General features: G+C 42.6%; 1 protein-coding gene across 2 annotated transcripts in view; it reads right to left on the bottom strand.

Moving 5' to 3' along the window:
* The window catches only part of LRP12 (LDL receptor related protein 12), a 94,404-nt gene that overhangs the window by 14,983 nt on the left and 60,649 nt on the right, over window positions 1-18,772 (bottom strand). For both annotated transcript variants that reach the window (XM_024194502.3, XM_024194503.3), the window contains 2 exons: window positions 2,134-3,235; window positions 738-870 (listed from right to left, as the gene is read on the bottom strand). In XM_024194502.3, the coding sequence (XP_024050270.2) occupies window positions 738-870; window positions 2,134-3,235 (1,235 nt within the window). The remainder of the gene's footprint in view (window positions 1-737; window positions 871-2,133; window positions 3,236-18,772) is intronic.

An 18,772-nucleotide genomic window follows, 5' to 3' on the forward strand; every position in this document is an offset into this window, starting at 1 on the left:
GAAAGGGAAACATGGGGGGGGGGGGGGAAGAACCCCCAGCTGAAACTTATCTAACTAACAAACAAAAAAACTTAGTTAGTTTGAAGTAGTTCTAACTATTTACAGAAACACTAGAAAGAGTCTCCACTAGGGGACTGCTTGCCATAGCAAGAGCTGCTCCAACGACCGTCACTGGTGGTAAGAAGGAACTGAAGAGAAGGTGGGTCAGCAGGGACCTATATACACTGCCATGAAGGCGCGACTCCTGAGGGCTTCACAGCCGATCTGATGGGTACTACTAAGGAAAAAACCTTTCTACGACTGTGCACGCGGCACGGGCACACCTACTTGGACTCAACATGAGCAAGCACTCGAAGAACCACCCTAATTCTGACTTTTCCCAACCTCTGAGTGATTGACTTTTCAACCTTAATGTTCTTTGTATGGAATATATACACAACATCCACCACTGCACCTACCAGTTGTAACTTTTACTATTGTGAGATATTGGCATTCCTTTAAAACAATTCCTTTAAAAAAAAATTGTTTAAATTGTTTGCAAAGTGATTCGTTTGTTTGTTGTCACCATCTCTTATGATGAAGAGTAGTCCAATATTTAAAAGTAATTGTGGTACAAAAATATTGAGGTGGCTGAAGAAAGTGATAAACCTCAAAACCCATAACATGGTTAGAAAGCAAAGTTTGTAAAAAGTTAAATTGGATGGCCTGCTATTTTGGGATAATCAGAAACACCTTACCTGATTTGGTGAACAAACAGGAAAATCTTCAACTGGTGGAATTAAGCCTTGAGCAATTAACTGTCCATAAGATGGAGGAGCTTCTCTTCTTAACAACTCAGCCTCAACCCTTGACAACTGTGTTTCAAATGATCTTTCAAGAAGAATAAAAAGTTATATAGTACATAAACAGATAGCACGTGTTCATAGACAGGGGTTAGACCAGGGATGGGCAAACTTTTTGGCCCAAGGGCCGCATCTGGATGGGGAAATTGCATGCAGGGCCATGAATGTAGGGCTGGGGCAGGGGGTTGGGGTGCAGGATCGAATGCGGCTTGTGGGAGGGGCTCAGGGCAGGGGGTTGGGGTGCATGACGGGTGCGGCAGGGGGCTCAGGGCAGGGGGTTGGGGTGCAGGAGGCGTTCGGGGTGCAGGCTCCAGCCCGGCGCCACTTACCTGGAGCGCCGCTGGGGTGGCAGCGGCGCGCAGCAGGGCAAAGATGGGCTCCCTGCCTGCCCTGGCCCCCGGGGGGAGGGGGGGCGAGGGGGAAGAAGGGAAGAAGACTCCGCATGCTGCCCTCCCCTGCAGGTACCTCCCCCAAAGCTCCCATTGACCGTGGTTCTCCGTTCCCGGCCAATGGGAGCTGCGGGGGGCAATGCCTGGAGGCGAGAGCAGCGCACGGAGCCCTCTGCCCCCCTTCCCCCAGGGGCCACAAGGACGTGGTGCTGGCCGCTTCCAGAAGCATCACAGGGCCTGCGCCGCCACGGGGGTGGCAATCCCGCGGGCCGGATCCAAAGCCCCGAGGGGCCGGATCCGGCCCGTGGGCCATAGTTTGCCCACCCCTGGGTTAGACCATATCAAGATTCATATTATTTATGGTAATAGAATTTTAAATTCAGTTTGATTACATGATTACACAATTCCAGTGCTACTCTCAGTATAGGACTGGTGACAAAAGCAGCATTCTAATTCATATTAAAATAAAGACAATTAAACACACTAGTCAGTGAGAGGTAGACACATTAAGAAAAAGAAGAGTGAGAAACCCTGGCACATGACAGTCCAAAACAGAACAAGCAGAACACACAGTCAATCATGGCAACAATATTTAATTTTAATTTACTTCCGAATGAGACCACAGGCTGAAAATTAGCACCTTTTCATTTTTTTTCTGTTGGACAACTAAATTGGACGTTTTAGCTGCCCACAGGCAAGTGATCGAAATTATTCTTTGCCGTCATCCCCACCATCACTGCCAATAAGAATTTCAAAAAATATAGAGAGGGAAGAATACTTTTAGAAGTTACACAATACTAATAAGACCATTCTTATTGATATACGCTTATGTTAAATTGTTTACTGTGTAAATTATATAATTACAATACTTTATCTTAGCTTTGGGAACATGTGCTACTTACCTTCGTTCAAACATCCTCAGTGAGTACAGCTTACAAGTACATCCCAGTGCAATGACAAGCAGCAATCCACAGATAAGGCTCCCAATGACAGCTGCTGTTATTACTCTAGTGGGTACAATGACCGGGCAATTCTCTTCATCACTACCATCACCACAGTCATCTTGAGAATCACATACCCAGCTCTCAAATACACAGCGATTATTTTTACAGTGAAAATTTCCAGGTTGGCAAAAGAAGCAATTCTTCTCATCTGAACCATTAGGGCAATGATTCTGATAGTTGCAGCGATCTGAACGAGGATAGCATACACCATTTCGGGAGCAGGGAAACTCTTCTTTTTGGCACATGCTGCAATTGGTTTCATCCCTTCCATTTGGGCAATGCCAATAGCCGTCACAGCGCTGTTGCTCTGTGTAGCAACCCCAGTTCCCACCACATGGAATTTCCCATGGCAAACAGAAGCCATCTACTTGATATGTAGCATTAAATCCTCTTGCGGCATTTACTTTGTCAGCACAAAAATGCACTCTTATCTGCCCAGAAGAAGAAACAACTGTCAGGGGTGCATGAGAGTCAAATGCAGTTAACACACGCAAAAGCTTGCGTGGATTTTCCTCTAATCCATCATATATTTTGACATAGTCTCCATAACCAGCACCATCAAGTTTAAAGTCAGTGAAGCGCAAAATTACTTTGCGATGATCACCAGTGTCTATTAGCCAGGTGCAGTTGCTTCCAGGAGGATAAAAGTCTGGGTAATTGGGAGAATTGAAAGTACCATAAAAATATTTTAACCATTGCCCGCATGTTGGCACATCACAGTCTACTTCATCTCCTAAGTCAAGACAATCAATGTTTCCATCACATTTTAAAGATTCTGGAAGGCAGGTGTAAACTTTGGTGAACCGAGAAAGACATTGGAACTGGTTGTAAGCACAAGGTTGAAAGGAAGAAGCTGTTGGAGGATTAGCTATGGCACAGATTTCTTCATCAGAGTTGTCTCCACATTCATCCATGTTATTACATTTCCAAGTTTCTGGAATGCATTTTCCATTAGCACAATGAAACTGGTTACAATCACATCTTGGTTCATCAGATTTTCCTGAAAACACACATTTAACGATTTGTAAATATAGGTAACTTCTATTAGACTCCAGTACTTTCTGGTCATCATTGCATATTAATTATAAATATCGTATGGTTACAGAGTACCTTATAACTATTTAGGTCTCCGTAAATCATTGCAACCCCAAATACACCCAAATATAATACAGTATTTTAAACAGCAAATTCTGCCAATATGACAGCTTGAACTAGATTCTCAGCTTCTGTAAATCAACATAGCTCCACTGAGGTCAACAGAGCCATGACAATTTACAACAACAGAAAATCTGCCCCCCTTGTCTGCACAAAGATACCCAAAATGATTAGATAACAAGGGTTAGATAAAAATCAATTCCCCCTCCCACCCAAACCACAAGATTGTCATGCCCCAGTAACTCTTAGGAAACAGGCTCTTTTTCACTAGAGCAGCAGGCTCCACTCCCCTTCACAGCATGTTGCATGCTTCCCAGCTCCTTCTCTGCAACCAGGAATCCACAGGAAGGAGGAGGAGCTGGGAGCCATTATACCTCTCATCAACCCCCTGCACAGTACCAAGAGGAAGACCACTCTCTTTGGCTGCTCCTACTTTTCTCCTGCCTACCCTCAAACAGATAGGAGAGCAGAGCCCAGCAGCAGGCAGGAAGAACAGAAAACAAAAATATATAGCCAGGAAGCTGGAGATAGCAGGGGCTGGGCCTGATACCTGACAGGTATGCCTAGATCTGGATAGCCTTGGGAGATACTAAAACCAGCATCAAGGTATTTAGTACTGTATTCAGTATTAAGCCCTATCCTGAGAGCCACACACTGTATTGGCCACTAATGTCTTCCAGAGCCATCTTGTAGTTGCAATAGCACTTCTCATCAAGGATTAATTTATTAAGACTCCACCTATACTCTGCTGTAAAGCATGGTTTGAGAACACTTATAATCTGGTTCTGCAATCAGGTTGGGACAAAAATATTAGAACCATGTTTAAATGAATGTGAACAGGTTTTAAAAAAAAGTTTTTGCCAAACCATGTTATATGCTACGTTAGTTGGATCTGAAAGAACTCAAATGTGAAATCACGGAACTATTAATATGGTTTGTAACCTGTCCTTTAAATTAGCTTCTGTACCCAATGACTGGAAGATAGCTAATGTAACACCAATATTTAAAAAGGGCTCTAGAGGTGATTCCGGCAATTACAGACCGATAAGTCTAACGTCAGTACCGGGCAAATTAGTTGAAACGATAGTAAAGAATAAAATTGTCAGACACATGGAAGAATATAAATTGTTGGGCAAAAGTCAACATGGTTTCTGTAAAGGGAAATCATGTCTTACTAATCCATTAGAGTTCTTTGAAAGGGTCAACAAACATGTGGACAATGGGGGATCCAGTGGACATAGTGTACTTAGATTTCCAGAAAGCCTTTGACAAGGTCCCTCACCATAAGCTCTTATGTAAATTAAATTGTCATGGGATAAGAGGGAAGATCCTTTCATGGACTGAGAACTGGTTAAAAGACAGGGAACAAAGGGTAGGAATAAATGGTAAATTTTCAGAATGGAGAGGGGTAACTAGTGGTGTTCCCCAAAGGTCAGTCCTAGGACCAATCCTATTCAACTTATTCATAAATGATCTGGAGAAAGGGGTAAACAGTGAGGTGGCAAAGTTTGCAGATGATACTAAACTGCTAAAGTTAGTTAAGACCAAAGCAGACTGTGAAGAACTTCAAAAAGATCTCACAAAACTAAGTGATTGGGCAACAAAATGGCAAATGAAATTTAATGTGGATAAATGTAAAGTAATGCACATTGGTAAAAATAACCCCAACTATACATACAATATGATGGGGGCTAATTTAGCTACAACTAATCAGGAAAGAGATCTTGGAGTCATCGTGAACAGTTCTCTGAAGACGTCCACGCAGTGTGCAGCGGCCGTCAAAAAAGCAAATAGGATGTTAGGAATCATTAAAAAAGGGATTGACAATAAGACGGAGAATATCTTATTGCCCTTATATAAATCTATGATATGCCCACATCCTGAATACTGCGTACAGATGTGGTCTCCTCGTCTCAAAAAAGATATGCTGGCATTAGAAAATGTTCAGAGAAGGGCAACTAAAATGATTAGGGGTTTGGAACAGGTCCCATATGAGGAGAGATTAAAGAGGCTAGGACTTTTCAGCTTGGAAAAGAGGAGACTAAGGGGGATATGATAGAGGTATATAAAATCATGAGTGGTATGGAGAAAGTGAATAAGGAAAAGTTATTTACTTGTACCTATAATAGAAGAACTAGGAGCCACCAAATGAAATTAATGGGCAGCAGGTTTAAAACAAATAAAAGGAATTTCTTCTTCACACAACCTGTGGATCTCCTTGCCTGAGGATGTTGTGAAGGCTAGGACTATAACAGGGTTTATAAGAGAACTAGATAAATTCATGGAGGTTAAGTCCATTAATGGCTATTAGCCAGGATGGGTAAGGAATGGTGTTCCTAGCCTCTGTTTGACAGAGGGTGGAGATGGATGGCAGGAGAGAGATCACTTGATCATTACCTGTTAGGTTCACTCCCTCTGGGGTACCTGGCATTGGTCACTGTTGGTAGACAGGATACTGGGCTGGATGGACCTTTGGTCTGACCCAGCATGGCCGTTCTTATGACCCGTATTTATAAAGCTCCCAGGTACTGTTTAAAAGTTGTATGACGGATGGACTCTGTACAGCACATCCTCAGGAACTTAGCTTGATGAACAGAGCTTTAAACAGTATTAGTAGACACAAGGTATTTAAAAGAAAGCAATAGAGCAGCTGTATTCTCCAATGGTTAGGGCACAGGACTATGACTCAGGAGATGTAGGTTGTATTTCCAGCTCCACTAATGACCTGCTGAGTGACCGTGGGACAAGTCACTTCTCTGTTCCTCAACTTCAACCTAAACATCTAATACTATCCTGCAAAAGATCAATTAAATATTAAGTTTATCATCTAAGCAATTAAAAAGGAAAGGAACAGAGTTAAAGGATGACACAGCACCTCTGGCATTTTAAAATCTAAAGGCTTTTTAAAAAAAATACACAGAAAAATAAAAAGCAAACAAGTGATAAGCACTCTTTGGCAGTGCTCACTGGGTTTAACTGACAAACAGATAGACATGTAGCGAGAGCAGGGCACTGAAGGGATAAGAAATCAGTGAGTGATTGCACTTTAGAAAATGCTGATCTTGTTAGGGCAGCAACTAAAGGAAAACCAGATTTGTTATTAGTGACATTGCCTTGTTTCCACTGATAAAATACCGTTTATTAGCACGTCAAAATATTTAACTAAATGAACAGATTGGCTTGTCCTTTTTATGTTTTTAAAAAGCCTTTTCACTGACAATAAATATAAACTCAACTGCAAATTAGCAGCTTGCTGTCTCTATACACCCCCAAGCATTATGGCACACCTACAGTTTGGAGTTACCAAGATGTGTTTGTTTGAGAATTTGAGATAAATTCCCAAAGAACCTAATGAAGGCCATGTGACTAAAGATTTGGATTAACACAATATCATCATTTTAGGAAAGTTGCTCTTTACAGAATTACTAAAAATACTGTAGGCATTTGTGTTAAAAAAATATATATATATATATAGGCCCTGGTCCTGCAATTGGATCCATGTGGATGAACTGTTGGGCCTGCACTGATCATATTGCAAGATTGCAAACAGTTTTCTTTAGTAATAAGTAAAGACATTTTTAAAAAATCCTCAGTATTCTGATTACATAAATGGAAAAGGGTTGGTTGATCAACGAGACAGAAGACAGTTTCTGAGGGTTACTGGTGTTGAAAGAGGCAAGAATTAAAAGCAACACCATAATAATGAAGGCAAAAGTGATTTACATCTAAGCTCTTACTTTCACATGCTTTTAAACTTTCTGGAAAAAGTTACCCATTTGGATGAAAAAGTTTCTTGCTATTCCTTAAAAGAACAACAATAATTCTAATTACCTACCTGTTCCACAAAGCATTATGGCTAAGGACGGTTATACTTGTGCCTTTAAATCAAGCTCCTCGGGACACAGACCTTGTTATTGGTTTGGCATGTTAACCTAACACAGGGGTAGGGAACCTATGGCACGTGTGCCGAAGGCGGCACGCGAGCTGATTTTCAGTGGCACTTACACTGCCCGGGTCCTGGCCACTGGTCCGGGGGCTCCACATTTTAATTTAATTTTAAATGAAGCTTCTTAAACGTTTTAAAAACCTTATTTACTTTACATACAACAATAGTTTAGTTATATATTATAGACTGATAGAAAGAAACCTTCTAAAAATGTTAAAATGTATTACTGGCATGCGAAACCTTCAATCAGAGTGAATGAATGAAGACTCGGCACACCACTTCTGAAAGGTTGGCGACCCCTGACCTAACATACAGCACCACATTCACCATTGGATAACTTTAAATACAAGAGCATTTAACCCTTTAAAAAAATTTTTGTATTAACATAGCACCTAGAGATAGACCAGGACCCACTGTCCTAGGTGCTGTATAAACAGAACAAAAAGACAGTCCCAGCCCCAAAGAGCTTACAATCTAAATATAGGATAAGAGACAACAGATGGATACAAACAAGGGAGTACAAGGAAACAATGAGACAATATTAGGCAGCATGACAGACAGTGGCATCAGTGCATCCACAGCCAAACGGTTTCTCCTCATGTTTTTTGTAGGCATAGAATCATAGAAACGTAGAGCTAGAAGGAACCCTAAGAGGTCATCTAGTGTCCATTCCTTTGCACTGAGACAGGATTAAATAAACCAAGACCATCCCCAACAGGTGTTTGTCTAACCTATTCTTAAAAACCTTCAGTGAATGGATTTCCACAATCTCACCTAGGTTACCTGTTCCTAGGGAAGTAGTGGAATCACAGCAAAGAAGAGTTTTAAGGAGGGATCTGAAGGACAATAAGGTAGATTTGTGGATGTTTACCAGAAGCATTTCCCAAATGTGAAGGGCAGCATGGGAGAATGAATGAAGATGCTCGTTTGGAAATTTAACAAGTGGGCAACAGAAGCTTGTATCATGGGCCAACCATAGGCCAGAGACAACATCTCGATATGATGAGAGAAGATAGGTAGGGTGGGAGTTAGGCAGTGAAGGGCGTTGACAGTGAAGACAAGCAGTTATATTTGATAATTTTTAGTTATTGAGGCTGCCAGCCAAGTAAAATGCTCACTGGCGATTCATGTTTTATACTATTGTGTGTTTTAATGCTACTGGAAGCTGTAATGAAAATGGATGTTTGAGTGAGCTTAGAAAGGGTTTAGGTGGTGCAGAATCAAGTATAACAGCCAGAGCTAGAGCAGACAAACCAGAATGAGTGAACAGAAGAACAGCAGAGTTCCCAGGGGATTCAAAGAGTCTAGTAAGCCATACATGGATTTACTCAGAACAAATCATGCCAAACCAGCTTGATTTCCTTCTTTGACAAGGTAACTAGTTTGGTGAATAGGGGAAATGTGATGGACATAATATACCTGGATTTTAGCAAAGCTTATGAAAATGTCGTGTGGGACTGTCAGAAGTTGGAGATATGCAGGCTTGGTAGAACTACCATTAAGCGGATACATAATTGGTTAAACAATCGCAAACAAAGAATAGCTATTAATGGAATGATGTCAGATTGGAGGGAGGTCTCAAGTGGGGTTTCACAGGGATATGTTCTGGGTCCGGTGTTACTTAACATCTTTATTAATTACCTGGAGGTAGGAATAGAGAACATACTGATCATATTTGCAAACGAGACAAAGCTGGGGGAGGAGGATGCCAACACTTCGGAGAATAGAGATAAAATTCAAAGGGATCTTGACAAAATGGAGAACTGGGCTATAGACAACAAAATTAAATTCAAAGACATGTAAGGAGCTACACTCAGGGAAGAAAAACCAAATGCACAAATACAGAATGGGGGAAAACTGGCTTGGCAGCAGTACTGCTGAGAAGGATCTGGGAGGTGTGATGGATCACAACCTCAACACGAGTCAACAATGCAATGCTGTTGCAAAAAACGAAATGCAATTTGGGTTTCATTAACAACGGCATAGCATGCAAGTCATGGAAGATGATAGTACTGCTGTATTTGGCACTGGTTAGACCTCAGCTGAAGTCCTGTGTCCAATTTTGGACACCAATGTATAGAAAGGATCTAGAGAAACTGGAAAGGATCCAGAGGCGAGCGACAAAGATGATCAAAGGGATGGAATGCAAGCCATATGAGTTTAGTCTGGAAAAGAGGCAATTAAGGGGGAGACATGATAGTGGTCTGCAAATACTTGAAAGACTGCCATAAAAAAAGACAGAGAAAAATTCTCTCTTGCCACAGAGGGCAGGACAAGAGACAATGGGTCAAACTACAGCATAGCAGATTTAGATTAAATTTTAGGAAAAATCTTCCTAACAGTAAGAGCAGTAGGACAATGGAACAAACTGCCAAGGGAGGTCATGGAATCTCCTTCACTGGAAGTTAAAAAAAAAAAAGGTTGGATAGCCATCTGTCTTGGATGGTCCAGACAACAAATCCTGCATCTTGGTCATGGGCTACAACAGATGACCCTTACAGCCCCTTCCAACTCTATGGGTCTATGATTCTATGATACACAGGCAGAACTGAGAGGGGAGTAGCACAATGGAATAGCTGACATGAACCAAGGAATATAAGAGAGAGGGGCTATAACAGGGCTCTTCGGTCTAGCAGACAAATGTATAAGAAACAGTTACCCACCTTTCTATAACTGTTGTTCTTAGAGATGTGTTGCACACATCCATTCCACTCTAGGTGTGCATATGCCTTGTGCACAGATGTCAGAATGTTTTTTCCCCCTCAGTGGTACCTGTAGGGACAGCATGAGAGCCCTGTGTTGCCACGTGCCACTGCATGCTGGTATAAGAGGGCGGATCCACCCGCTGACTCTCTCCCCCCTCCCCAGTTCCTTTGTACTGGACATACTCTGATAGAGAGGGGAAGGCTGGCGAGTCATGGAATGGATATGTGCAACATATCTTAATGAACTACAGTTACTGTAAGATAGGTAATCATTTCTTCTTTGAGTGATGGCACATGTCAGTTCCACTGTAGGTAACTCAACTATATAGCTACAGAGGGGGGTTTGGAGTCTATCTGAACAGCGATTGTAAAACCACCTGTCTGAAGCTGGCAACATCTCTGAACTGCCAGTTAATAGTGTAATGAGAAGTGAAGGTGTTGGCTGAAGACCAATTTGCTGTTTTACAAATGTCTGCAATTGGTACTCAAACCAGGAAAGCTGCAGAAGCTGCTGGTGCTCTATTGGAATGCACCAGTACTCTAGCTGCTAGGGTCGTGTTAGTTAGTTGGTAGCATAAATGAATGGAGGAAGAGATCCAGAACATTCTCTAGAAAGAAACTGTATTGTCCTTAACTCTGTCCACAACTGTGACAAACAGCTGCATAAAACTCTGGAATGATTTAGTACACTCTAGGTAGAAAGTGAATGCTCTTTTCACATTGAATGAGTGAAGCCTTTCTTCATGCATATAATGGGGTTTTGGAAAAAATGTGGGCAAACAGATGAGACTACTTTTGTAAAGATTTTTGGGTGCAGCCTGAGATAAACCTTATCCTTATAAAAAAAATTGTAGGAGTGGGTAAAGGAGAGCAAGTCAGAAGGGCTTCAAAGAAGGGTTCCATTAGACCTGCCAGGACTTAGCTGAGATCCCAAGAAGGGATGGGGTCCCACACTTGAGGTTATAATCTGGCCAGGCCCTTCAGGAATTGAGTAAAATGTGGTTGGAGAAAAGGGGCTTATTACGGAAAGCTGAGATAGCAGCCAAAAGCACCCTTACAGAACTAACTGATTCTGTTTTAGATCTAGAAGACAGTCCAGCACAACATTAAGGGATGCTTGCTGAGAAGATACACCTTTCTCATGAGACCAAATGGAGAAGCATTTATATTTAGCCAGGTAAGTGGTCCTAGTTGAGGGTTTTCCACTATTTAGAAGTACCACTTTGACATTCTGTGATCAAAACCTTTCAAAGGCCATCAGTCAAAGGATCCACGCTGTGAGATGGAGTGTGTGGAGGCTAGAGTGCAGAATGTGGCCGTGGTCTCAGGAAATTATGTCGGGATCCAATGGGAGGGATAGGAGGTGGCTCTATCAACAGTGTCAGTAGGGGTGAGTACCAATGTTGACAGGACCACACTGGTGCTATAAAGATGAGATGAGCATGATTCCTTTTTATTTTGGATACTACTCTGAGGAGCAAAGGAATTGGAGGGAAGGTATATAGAAGGCAATTCTCCCAAGACAGGATAAAGGCATCTATTAGGGCGCCTGGACTGAGACTACCACTTTAGGAATCCACCCCAAGTTGGAAGATGGCCCGTGCTATGTCTGGGCATAATGATCACTTGTGTTGATCGGTGAAGAATCAGCTCAGTTGATCTGCCATTGTATTCTGTTTCCCCAGAAGTTAAGTAGCTTTAAGGTGAATTGAGTGGGCTACAGAAGAGTCCTGACAGAGTTAGTTTGATTGCGCTCCTCTTTGTCTGTTTAGGTAAAACATGGTCGCAGAGTTGTCTATCAGAATCAATAGATTTTCCCCCACTATGTGGGGGAGAAAGATTGAGTAGACTAGACCTGCTGCTCTTAACTCTGACATTTATGTGAGCCTCTGGGTTCTGAGATGATCAAAAACCATAAGTCTTCAGGGACCCAATGTGAGCTCCCCAATCTAGGGATGATAGGTCTGTGACTAGAGTGAGTGTTGGTAGTGTGGGAAGGAAGGGAACTCCCACACAAGCTTTTAGAAGGTCTGTCCACCAATCCAGAGACAACAGGACTAGCTCAGGCAGTTGAACCACCTTGCCCAAGGCATAATGATTCAGGATATATATTTATGCTACCCACATCTGTAGCATCCTGAGTCGCAGTCTGGAGTATTGCACTACATAGGTACATGTTGCCATGTGACCTAACAAACTGAGGCACTTGCATGCTGTTCTGAGTCGGTAAGCTTTCATTTGAATACTAGTTTTTGAATGGTTTTAAATCTGGTTTGTGGCAGAAAAGCCCTGGCATTTGTGGAATAGAGGACTGCTCCAATGAATTCTATTGTCTGTGCAGACCTTAGTATTAATTTTTCTCAATTCACGAGGAGCGCCAGAGTGTTCAATATAGACAGAGCAGTTGATATGCTAGAGACAGGACTGAGACTCTGATCAACTGCAGATAAATTAGTTGTCCAGGACCCCTAATTTTTTGAAGATTAGCGGCTACCACCATAATGCACTTTGTGAATACCTGAGGAGCAGCTGCCAAGCCGAACAGAAGTACTGTGAACTGATAGCGACAGCCATTCACCAACAATGAGAGACTTTAGATGGTCAAGACATATTGAGATACGTAAGAAAGCATCCCTCTAGTCGAGGTCAGCATACCTGTCTCCTTGTTCCAAGGAAGGGATAATTGATGCTAGGGTAACCACACGGAATTTTATTTTATTCAGGAATTTGTTCAACTCTCTTAGATCTAAAATGAGGCTGATGCTCCTTTCAATTTGGGGATCATGAAATAACAGGAATAAAAGCCTTTTCCCCTGGGTTCAATGGTACTCCTCTATGGCCCCTGTCTGAAGAAGAGATTGGACCGCCTGTTGAAGAGAATGGTCCCTGAAGAGGGACGGCGGGGAAGGTAGGGTTTGAAGTAAACTGGATGGCATACCCCTATTCCCTAGTGCTTAAGATCCAATGGTCTGATGTTATGTGGATCCAGGCACTTAGGAAGCAGGGCAAGCAATTGGTAAATACAAAAATGGGGGAACAGACAGAAGTGAGGAGACTGGTATACTGTCCTCAACAACCCTGTCAAAATGCCTGCTTGGAGGAGGCAGCTGGACAGGATGAGCCTGGGGATGCTGAAGAGGACAGTGGTGGAGGGTGCCTTCTATAATTCCTTCTTTTTTTTCCCTAGGGGGATCCTGGGAATGGGGAGCAAAGCTAGGATGTTAAAAAGCTGTTGTTGAAAGTGCTTTCTTTTTGTCACTGAAGTGTACGTTCCAAAGGATCTGAGTGTTGCCCTAGAACCTTTAAGGCTGCAAAGCCGGTCATCAACTTTCTCAGAGACCAGAGTAGGACCTTAAAGCAGAAGGTCCTGTATGGTCTATTGGACTTCAGTAGGTAGTCTGGACTATCGCTGATGCCATGTTTTGAGCTGCTGAATCTGCACTATACGGACTTATCTGGAAAGCAGTCCTGGTGACCAGTTTACCCTCCTCCACCATTACTGAGAATTATTTGCAATCCTCTAGTAACTTGTCCTTTAATTTAGCAATGTTCTCCCACAGCATGTAGTCATATTGACTCAGGAGTGCCTGCTAGTTTGCGATCCTGAGCTGCAGACCCTGAGATAAAAGGTACAGCATCAAAAGTTAAATCCCTGCAAGCTGCATGGAATCTTTTTAAAGACACCATAACAGAGGCTCAACTTAAGTGTATACCCCAAATTAAAAAACATAGTAAGAGAACTAAAAGAGAGCCACCATGGCTAAATACAAAGTAAAAGAAGCAGTGAAAGGCAAAAAGGCATCTTTTAAAAAATGGAAGTGAAATCCTAATGAGGAAAATAGAAAGGAGCATAAACTCTGGTGAATTAAGTGCAAACATATAATTAGGAAGGCCAAAAAAGAATTTGAAGAACAGCTAGCCAAAGACTTAAAAAGTAATACCAATTTTTTTTTTTTTTTTAAGTACATCAGAAGCAGGAAGCCTGCTAAACAACCAGTGGGGTCATGGACGATTGAGATGCTAAAGGAGCACTCAAGGACGATAAGGCCATTGCGGAGAAACTAAATGAATTCTTTTCATTGGTCTTCACGGTTGAGGATGTGAGGGAGATTCCCAAATATGAGCCATTCTTTTTAGGTGACAAATCTGAGGAACTGTCCCAGAGTGAGGTGTCATTACAGGTGGTTTGGGACAAACTGATAAATTAAACAGTAATAAATAACCAGGACTAGATGGTATTCACCCAAGAGTTCTGAAGGAACTCAAATGTGAAATTGCAGAAATACTAAAACTGTGGTTTGGTAACCCATCATTTTTATCAGCTTCTGTACCAAATGACTGGAGGATAACTAATGTGACATGAAATTTTTTAAATGGCTCAAGAGGAGACTCTGGCAATTACAGGCGGGTAAGCCTGACTTCAGTGCCGGGCAAAATGGTTGAAACTATAATAAAGAACAAAATTGTCAGACACATAGATAAACATCATTTGTTGGGGAATAGTCAACATGGTTTTTGTAAAGGGAAATCATGCCTCATCCAGTCTATAGAATTCTTTGAGGGGGTCAACAAGCATGTGGACAAGGGGGGATCCAGTGGATATAGTGTATTTAGATTTTGAGAAAGCCTTTGACAAAGTCCCTCACCTAACGCTCTTAAGCAAAGTAAGCAGTCATGGGATAAGAGGGAAGGTTCTCTCATGGATTGGCAACTGGTTAAAAGATAGGAATCAAAAGGTAGGAATAAATGGCCAGTTTTCAGAATGGAGAGAGGTAAATAGTCGTGTCCCGCAGGGGTCTGTCCTGGGACCAGTCTTATTCAACATAGTCATAAATGATCTGGAAAAAGGGGTAAACAGTGAGGTGGCAAAATTTGCAGATGATACAAAACTACTCAGTAAAGTCCCAGGTAGACTGCAAAGAGCTACAAAAGGATCTCTCAAAACTGGGTGACTGGGCAACAAAATGGCAGATGAAATTCAATGTAGATAAATGCAAAGTAATGCACATTGGAAAACATAATCCCAACTATATATATAAAATGATAGGGTCTAAATTAGCTGTTACCTCTCAAGAAAGATGTTGGAGTCATTGTGGATAGTTCTCTGAAAACATCCACTCAATGTGCAGCAGCAGTCAAAAAAGCTAACAGAATGTTGAGAATCATTAAGGAATAGATAGATGAGACAGAAAATATCATATTGCCTCTATATAAATCCATGGTACATCCACATCTTGAATATTGTGTGCAGATGTGGTTGCCCCATCTCAAAAAAGACTGAAATTGGAAAAGGTTCAGAAAAGGGCAACAAAAATAATTAGGGGTATGGAATGGCTGCTGTATGGAGAGAGATTAATAAGACTGGGACTTTTCAGCTTGGAAAAGGGACGACTAAGGGCAGATATGATAGAGGTCTATAAAATCATGACTGGTGTGGAGAAAGTAAATAAGGAAGTGTTATTTACTACTTCTTATAACACAAGAACTAGGGGCCACCAAATGAAATTAATAGGCAGCAGGTTTAAAACAAACGTAAGAAAATATTTTTTCACACAATGCACAGTCAACCTATGGAACTTCTTCCCAGAGGATGTTGTGAAGACCAAGACTATAACAGGGTTCAAAAAAGAACTAGGTAAGTTCATGGAGGATAGGTACATCAATAGCTATTAGCCAGAATGGGCAGGGATGGTGTCCCTAGCCTCTGTTTGCCAGAAGCTGGGATGGGTGACAGGGGATCACTTGATGATTACCTGTTCTGTTCAGTCCTTCTGGGTTAACCGGTCATTGGCCACTTTCAGAAGAAAGGATACTGGGCTAGATGGACCTTTGGTCTGACCCAGTATGGTCGTTCTTATGTTCTTAATAAAGTTTGCAACCAAACAAATCTAGCCTTTTTGAGTCCTTGCTTTTAGGTGTGGAGGCTTGTCATCTTCGTCCACTTGTTGACAGCTGCCATCACAAAAGAACCCAGGAAGGGATTAGTGTAAAAATACTCATACCCATTACAGAGGACGAAGTATCTCCTCTCAGCTTGTTTTGCTGTGGGAGTCAGGGAAGAGTGTGTCTGCCAAAGAATCTTGACCGGGTCCACAACTGCCTTGTTGATTGGCAGAGGTGGCCGACACCAGGATGTCTACCAACTTGTGAGAACTCTCACATACCTCTTCTACCTGGGTGCCAAGCACTGAGGCCACTCATTAGGAGGTCTTGGTGGTCCTTGTGGTCTTCTAGAAGAGGTGACTCTCCCACTCAGTCAATAGCTTCATCTGGTGAAGAAAAGGAGGATGCAACTAGCATTCAAGGTGGCAGCAACTCCATAATCCGTGATGGAGAATCTACTCGACAAGGGGCTTTTTGGCCAGGATCCGTCACAGTACTGGACACTGGAGAGTGATGTTGAGATAAGGACCAGGTACTAAGAATATCGGGTACTGGGGAATGACGTTTATGGTGCCATCATGTCTGATGCGCTCCCCACGAGTGTTGAGATGAGGTCCTGGCTGCAGGACAGCCATCCCATGGAGCCCAGAGTGGCCACTAGTATGGACCTGGGACCCATCCTTGTCCGGGCCATTGCCCCTTCAGAAAAGGCCACTGTTGGTGTTGCAGCATCGTCCATGATCCTGATGATCTTAAAGGAGGGTAAGCGCTGTGTCCCAGCCTTGGATGAGGAATCAGAGGCTTCTGATGATGGAGGCTCTGATGCAAATGGTACCAGAGAAAGGTATCCTAAACCTGGAAATGGTGGTACTGGAGAAACCACAGGAGATATCCCTTTTGATAAAATTGGTTTGAGAAGAGATCTAAGTAGTAGTACTGTGGGTTCTCTGTGAGGTGAGGAGTGAGGAGAAACCAGTTGGACAGTTTCAAATGCGAACTGGTACTAAGAGGCTAAGCAAGTCTCTTCCAGATATATATGTATAACACCCCAGACTGCTGGCCCCTCAAACGTTTCTTGGGGACAGCCTTGATGGATCTGGCTCCAAAGGCAGCAAACCCCTCTTTACTCAGGATGAGGCTCAGAACTTCTCCAGAAGCCTCACCCTGAGTAGAGTCCTCACCTCTGTCTTACGTCGGTACAGAAGTAGATGAATGAGACACTGGGCCAGAGGAAGTTTTGGGTCTCTTCTTCGGTACTGGGGAACTATGAGCCTGGTGGAGCATGCCATACCAATGCTGAAGTACTTGAAGCACTCTCTCAATGTGATGACTTGGCTGGGGAGGGGGGGAGTCAAAGTGCTGCTTCCGTAAGCAAGCACTTAAGCCTCACTGCTCTATCCTTTTTTGAATGGGGTTTGACACCCTTGCCAATGTGACACTTGTCACTAACGTGGGCCACACCCAAGCACTTCTAAGTGAATGAGGACTACTGACTGGCACAGGCTTTGAATGTGTCCCACAGGACTTAATCCTAGGGAGAGAGGCATCATTCCAGTACCAAGCCTGGTACCAAAAGATAAGAATTGGTCCCAAAGAACACAAACAAAAACCTGGCATTAACTTACTTGAAAAACTAAAACAATTAATTTCAACTATTTACAATGAGTGAGGGATGCACCTAAGTAAACAAGTCTGAGATTGCTCCAACAATTGTTACTGGAGGTATCAAGGCACTGAGGAGGCTTGGGAGCAGCTCCACCCTCTTATACCAGCATGCAGTGTTGTGCAGCGACAGGGGTGACACGCGAGCCACCCCGACAGGCACTACTGAAGGAAGAAAATCTCCAACATCTGTGCATAAGGCTCACACACACCTACAGTGGAACTGACATGTGCCATTACTCGAAGAGGAACATGTTGAAGCTGGACATATTTAGATTAGAAATAATGCGTACGTTTTTAACATCGAGGGTAATTAATCACAGAAAACAATCTTAACAAGGGCTGTAGTGGAGTCTCCATCACTGGAAATTCTTTAGTCAAGGCTGGATGTTACCCTAAAAAATATGCTCTAGTTCGAACAGGAATTAAGTCACATAAGTCCTAATGATTTGTGTCATACAAGAGGTCAAGACTTGATGATCACAAGGGTCCCTTCTGGGCTTATGATCTATGAATCACGAAACTTGCCAAGAAGGGTGCTCATTAACGGTGGTTGTAATGGTGGCCTAAATAAATTTCCTAGTCAGCTGATTTTGTGATATGGACACTCCAATTCCATTACCATACAGATTAATGATCAGGTACAGAATAATGAACTAGCTGACCCAAATCAAGTAGACTTCTCATTCCCTGCTGCAATATTTAATTCTAGCATGCACTAATTTAGTTTATATCTGGGTACCTGAAGTATTTTAATGAGGTGTACTTTTCCCTTTTGTAAGTCAGGGCTTGTCTACATCACCCGCTGGATCGACGGGCAGCGATCGATAGAGTGAGGGTCAATTTATCACGTCTAGTCTAGATGTGATAAATTGACTGCTGAGCGCTCTCCCATCGACTCCAGTACTCCACAAGGGCGAGAGGCACAGGCAGAATCGACGGGAGAGCGTCAGCCATCGACTTACCGCAGTGAAGACACCACAGTAAGTAGATCTAAGTACGTTGACTTTAGCTACGTTATTCAGGTAGCTGAAGTTGCGTAACAGATCGATCCCCCTCCTAGTGTAGACTAGGCCTAAGTAAGCCACCACAGGTGGTATAGGTCTGTTGACATGACAAGATACCATTACTACTTGTTTTCAGAGTGTTCGATTTTTTATTTCTTCAACATTTCTCTACTCATGAT

Source organism: Terrapene carolina, unplaced genomic scaffold (genome assembly GCF_002925995.2).
Source record: "Terrapene carolina triunguis isolate 2854851 unplaced genomic scaffold, T_m_triunguis-2.0 Scaffold58, whole genome shotgun sequence".
Classification (NCBI taxonomy): domain Eukaryota; kingdom Metazoa; phylum Chordata; order Testudines; family Emydidae; genus Terrapene; species Terrapene triunguis.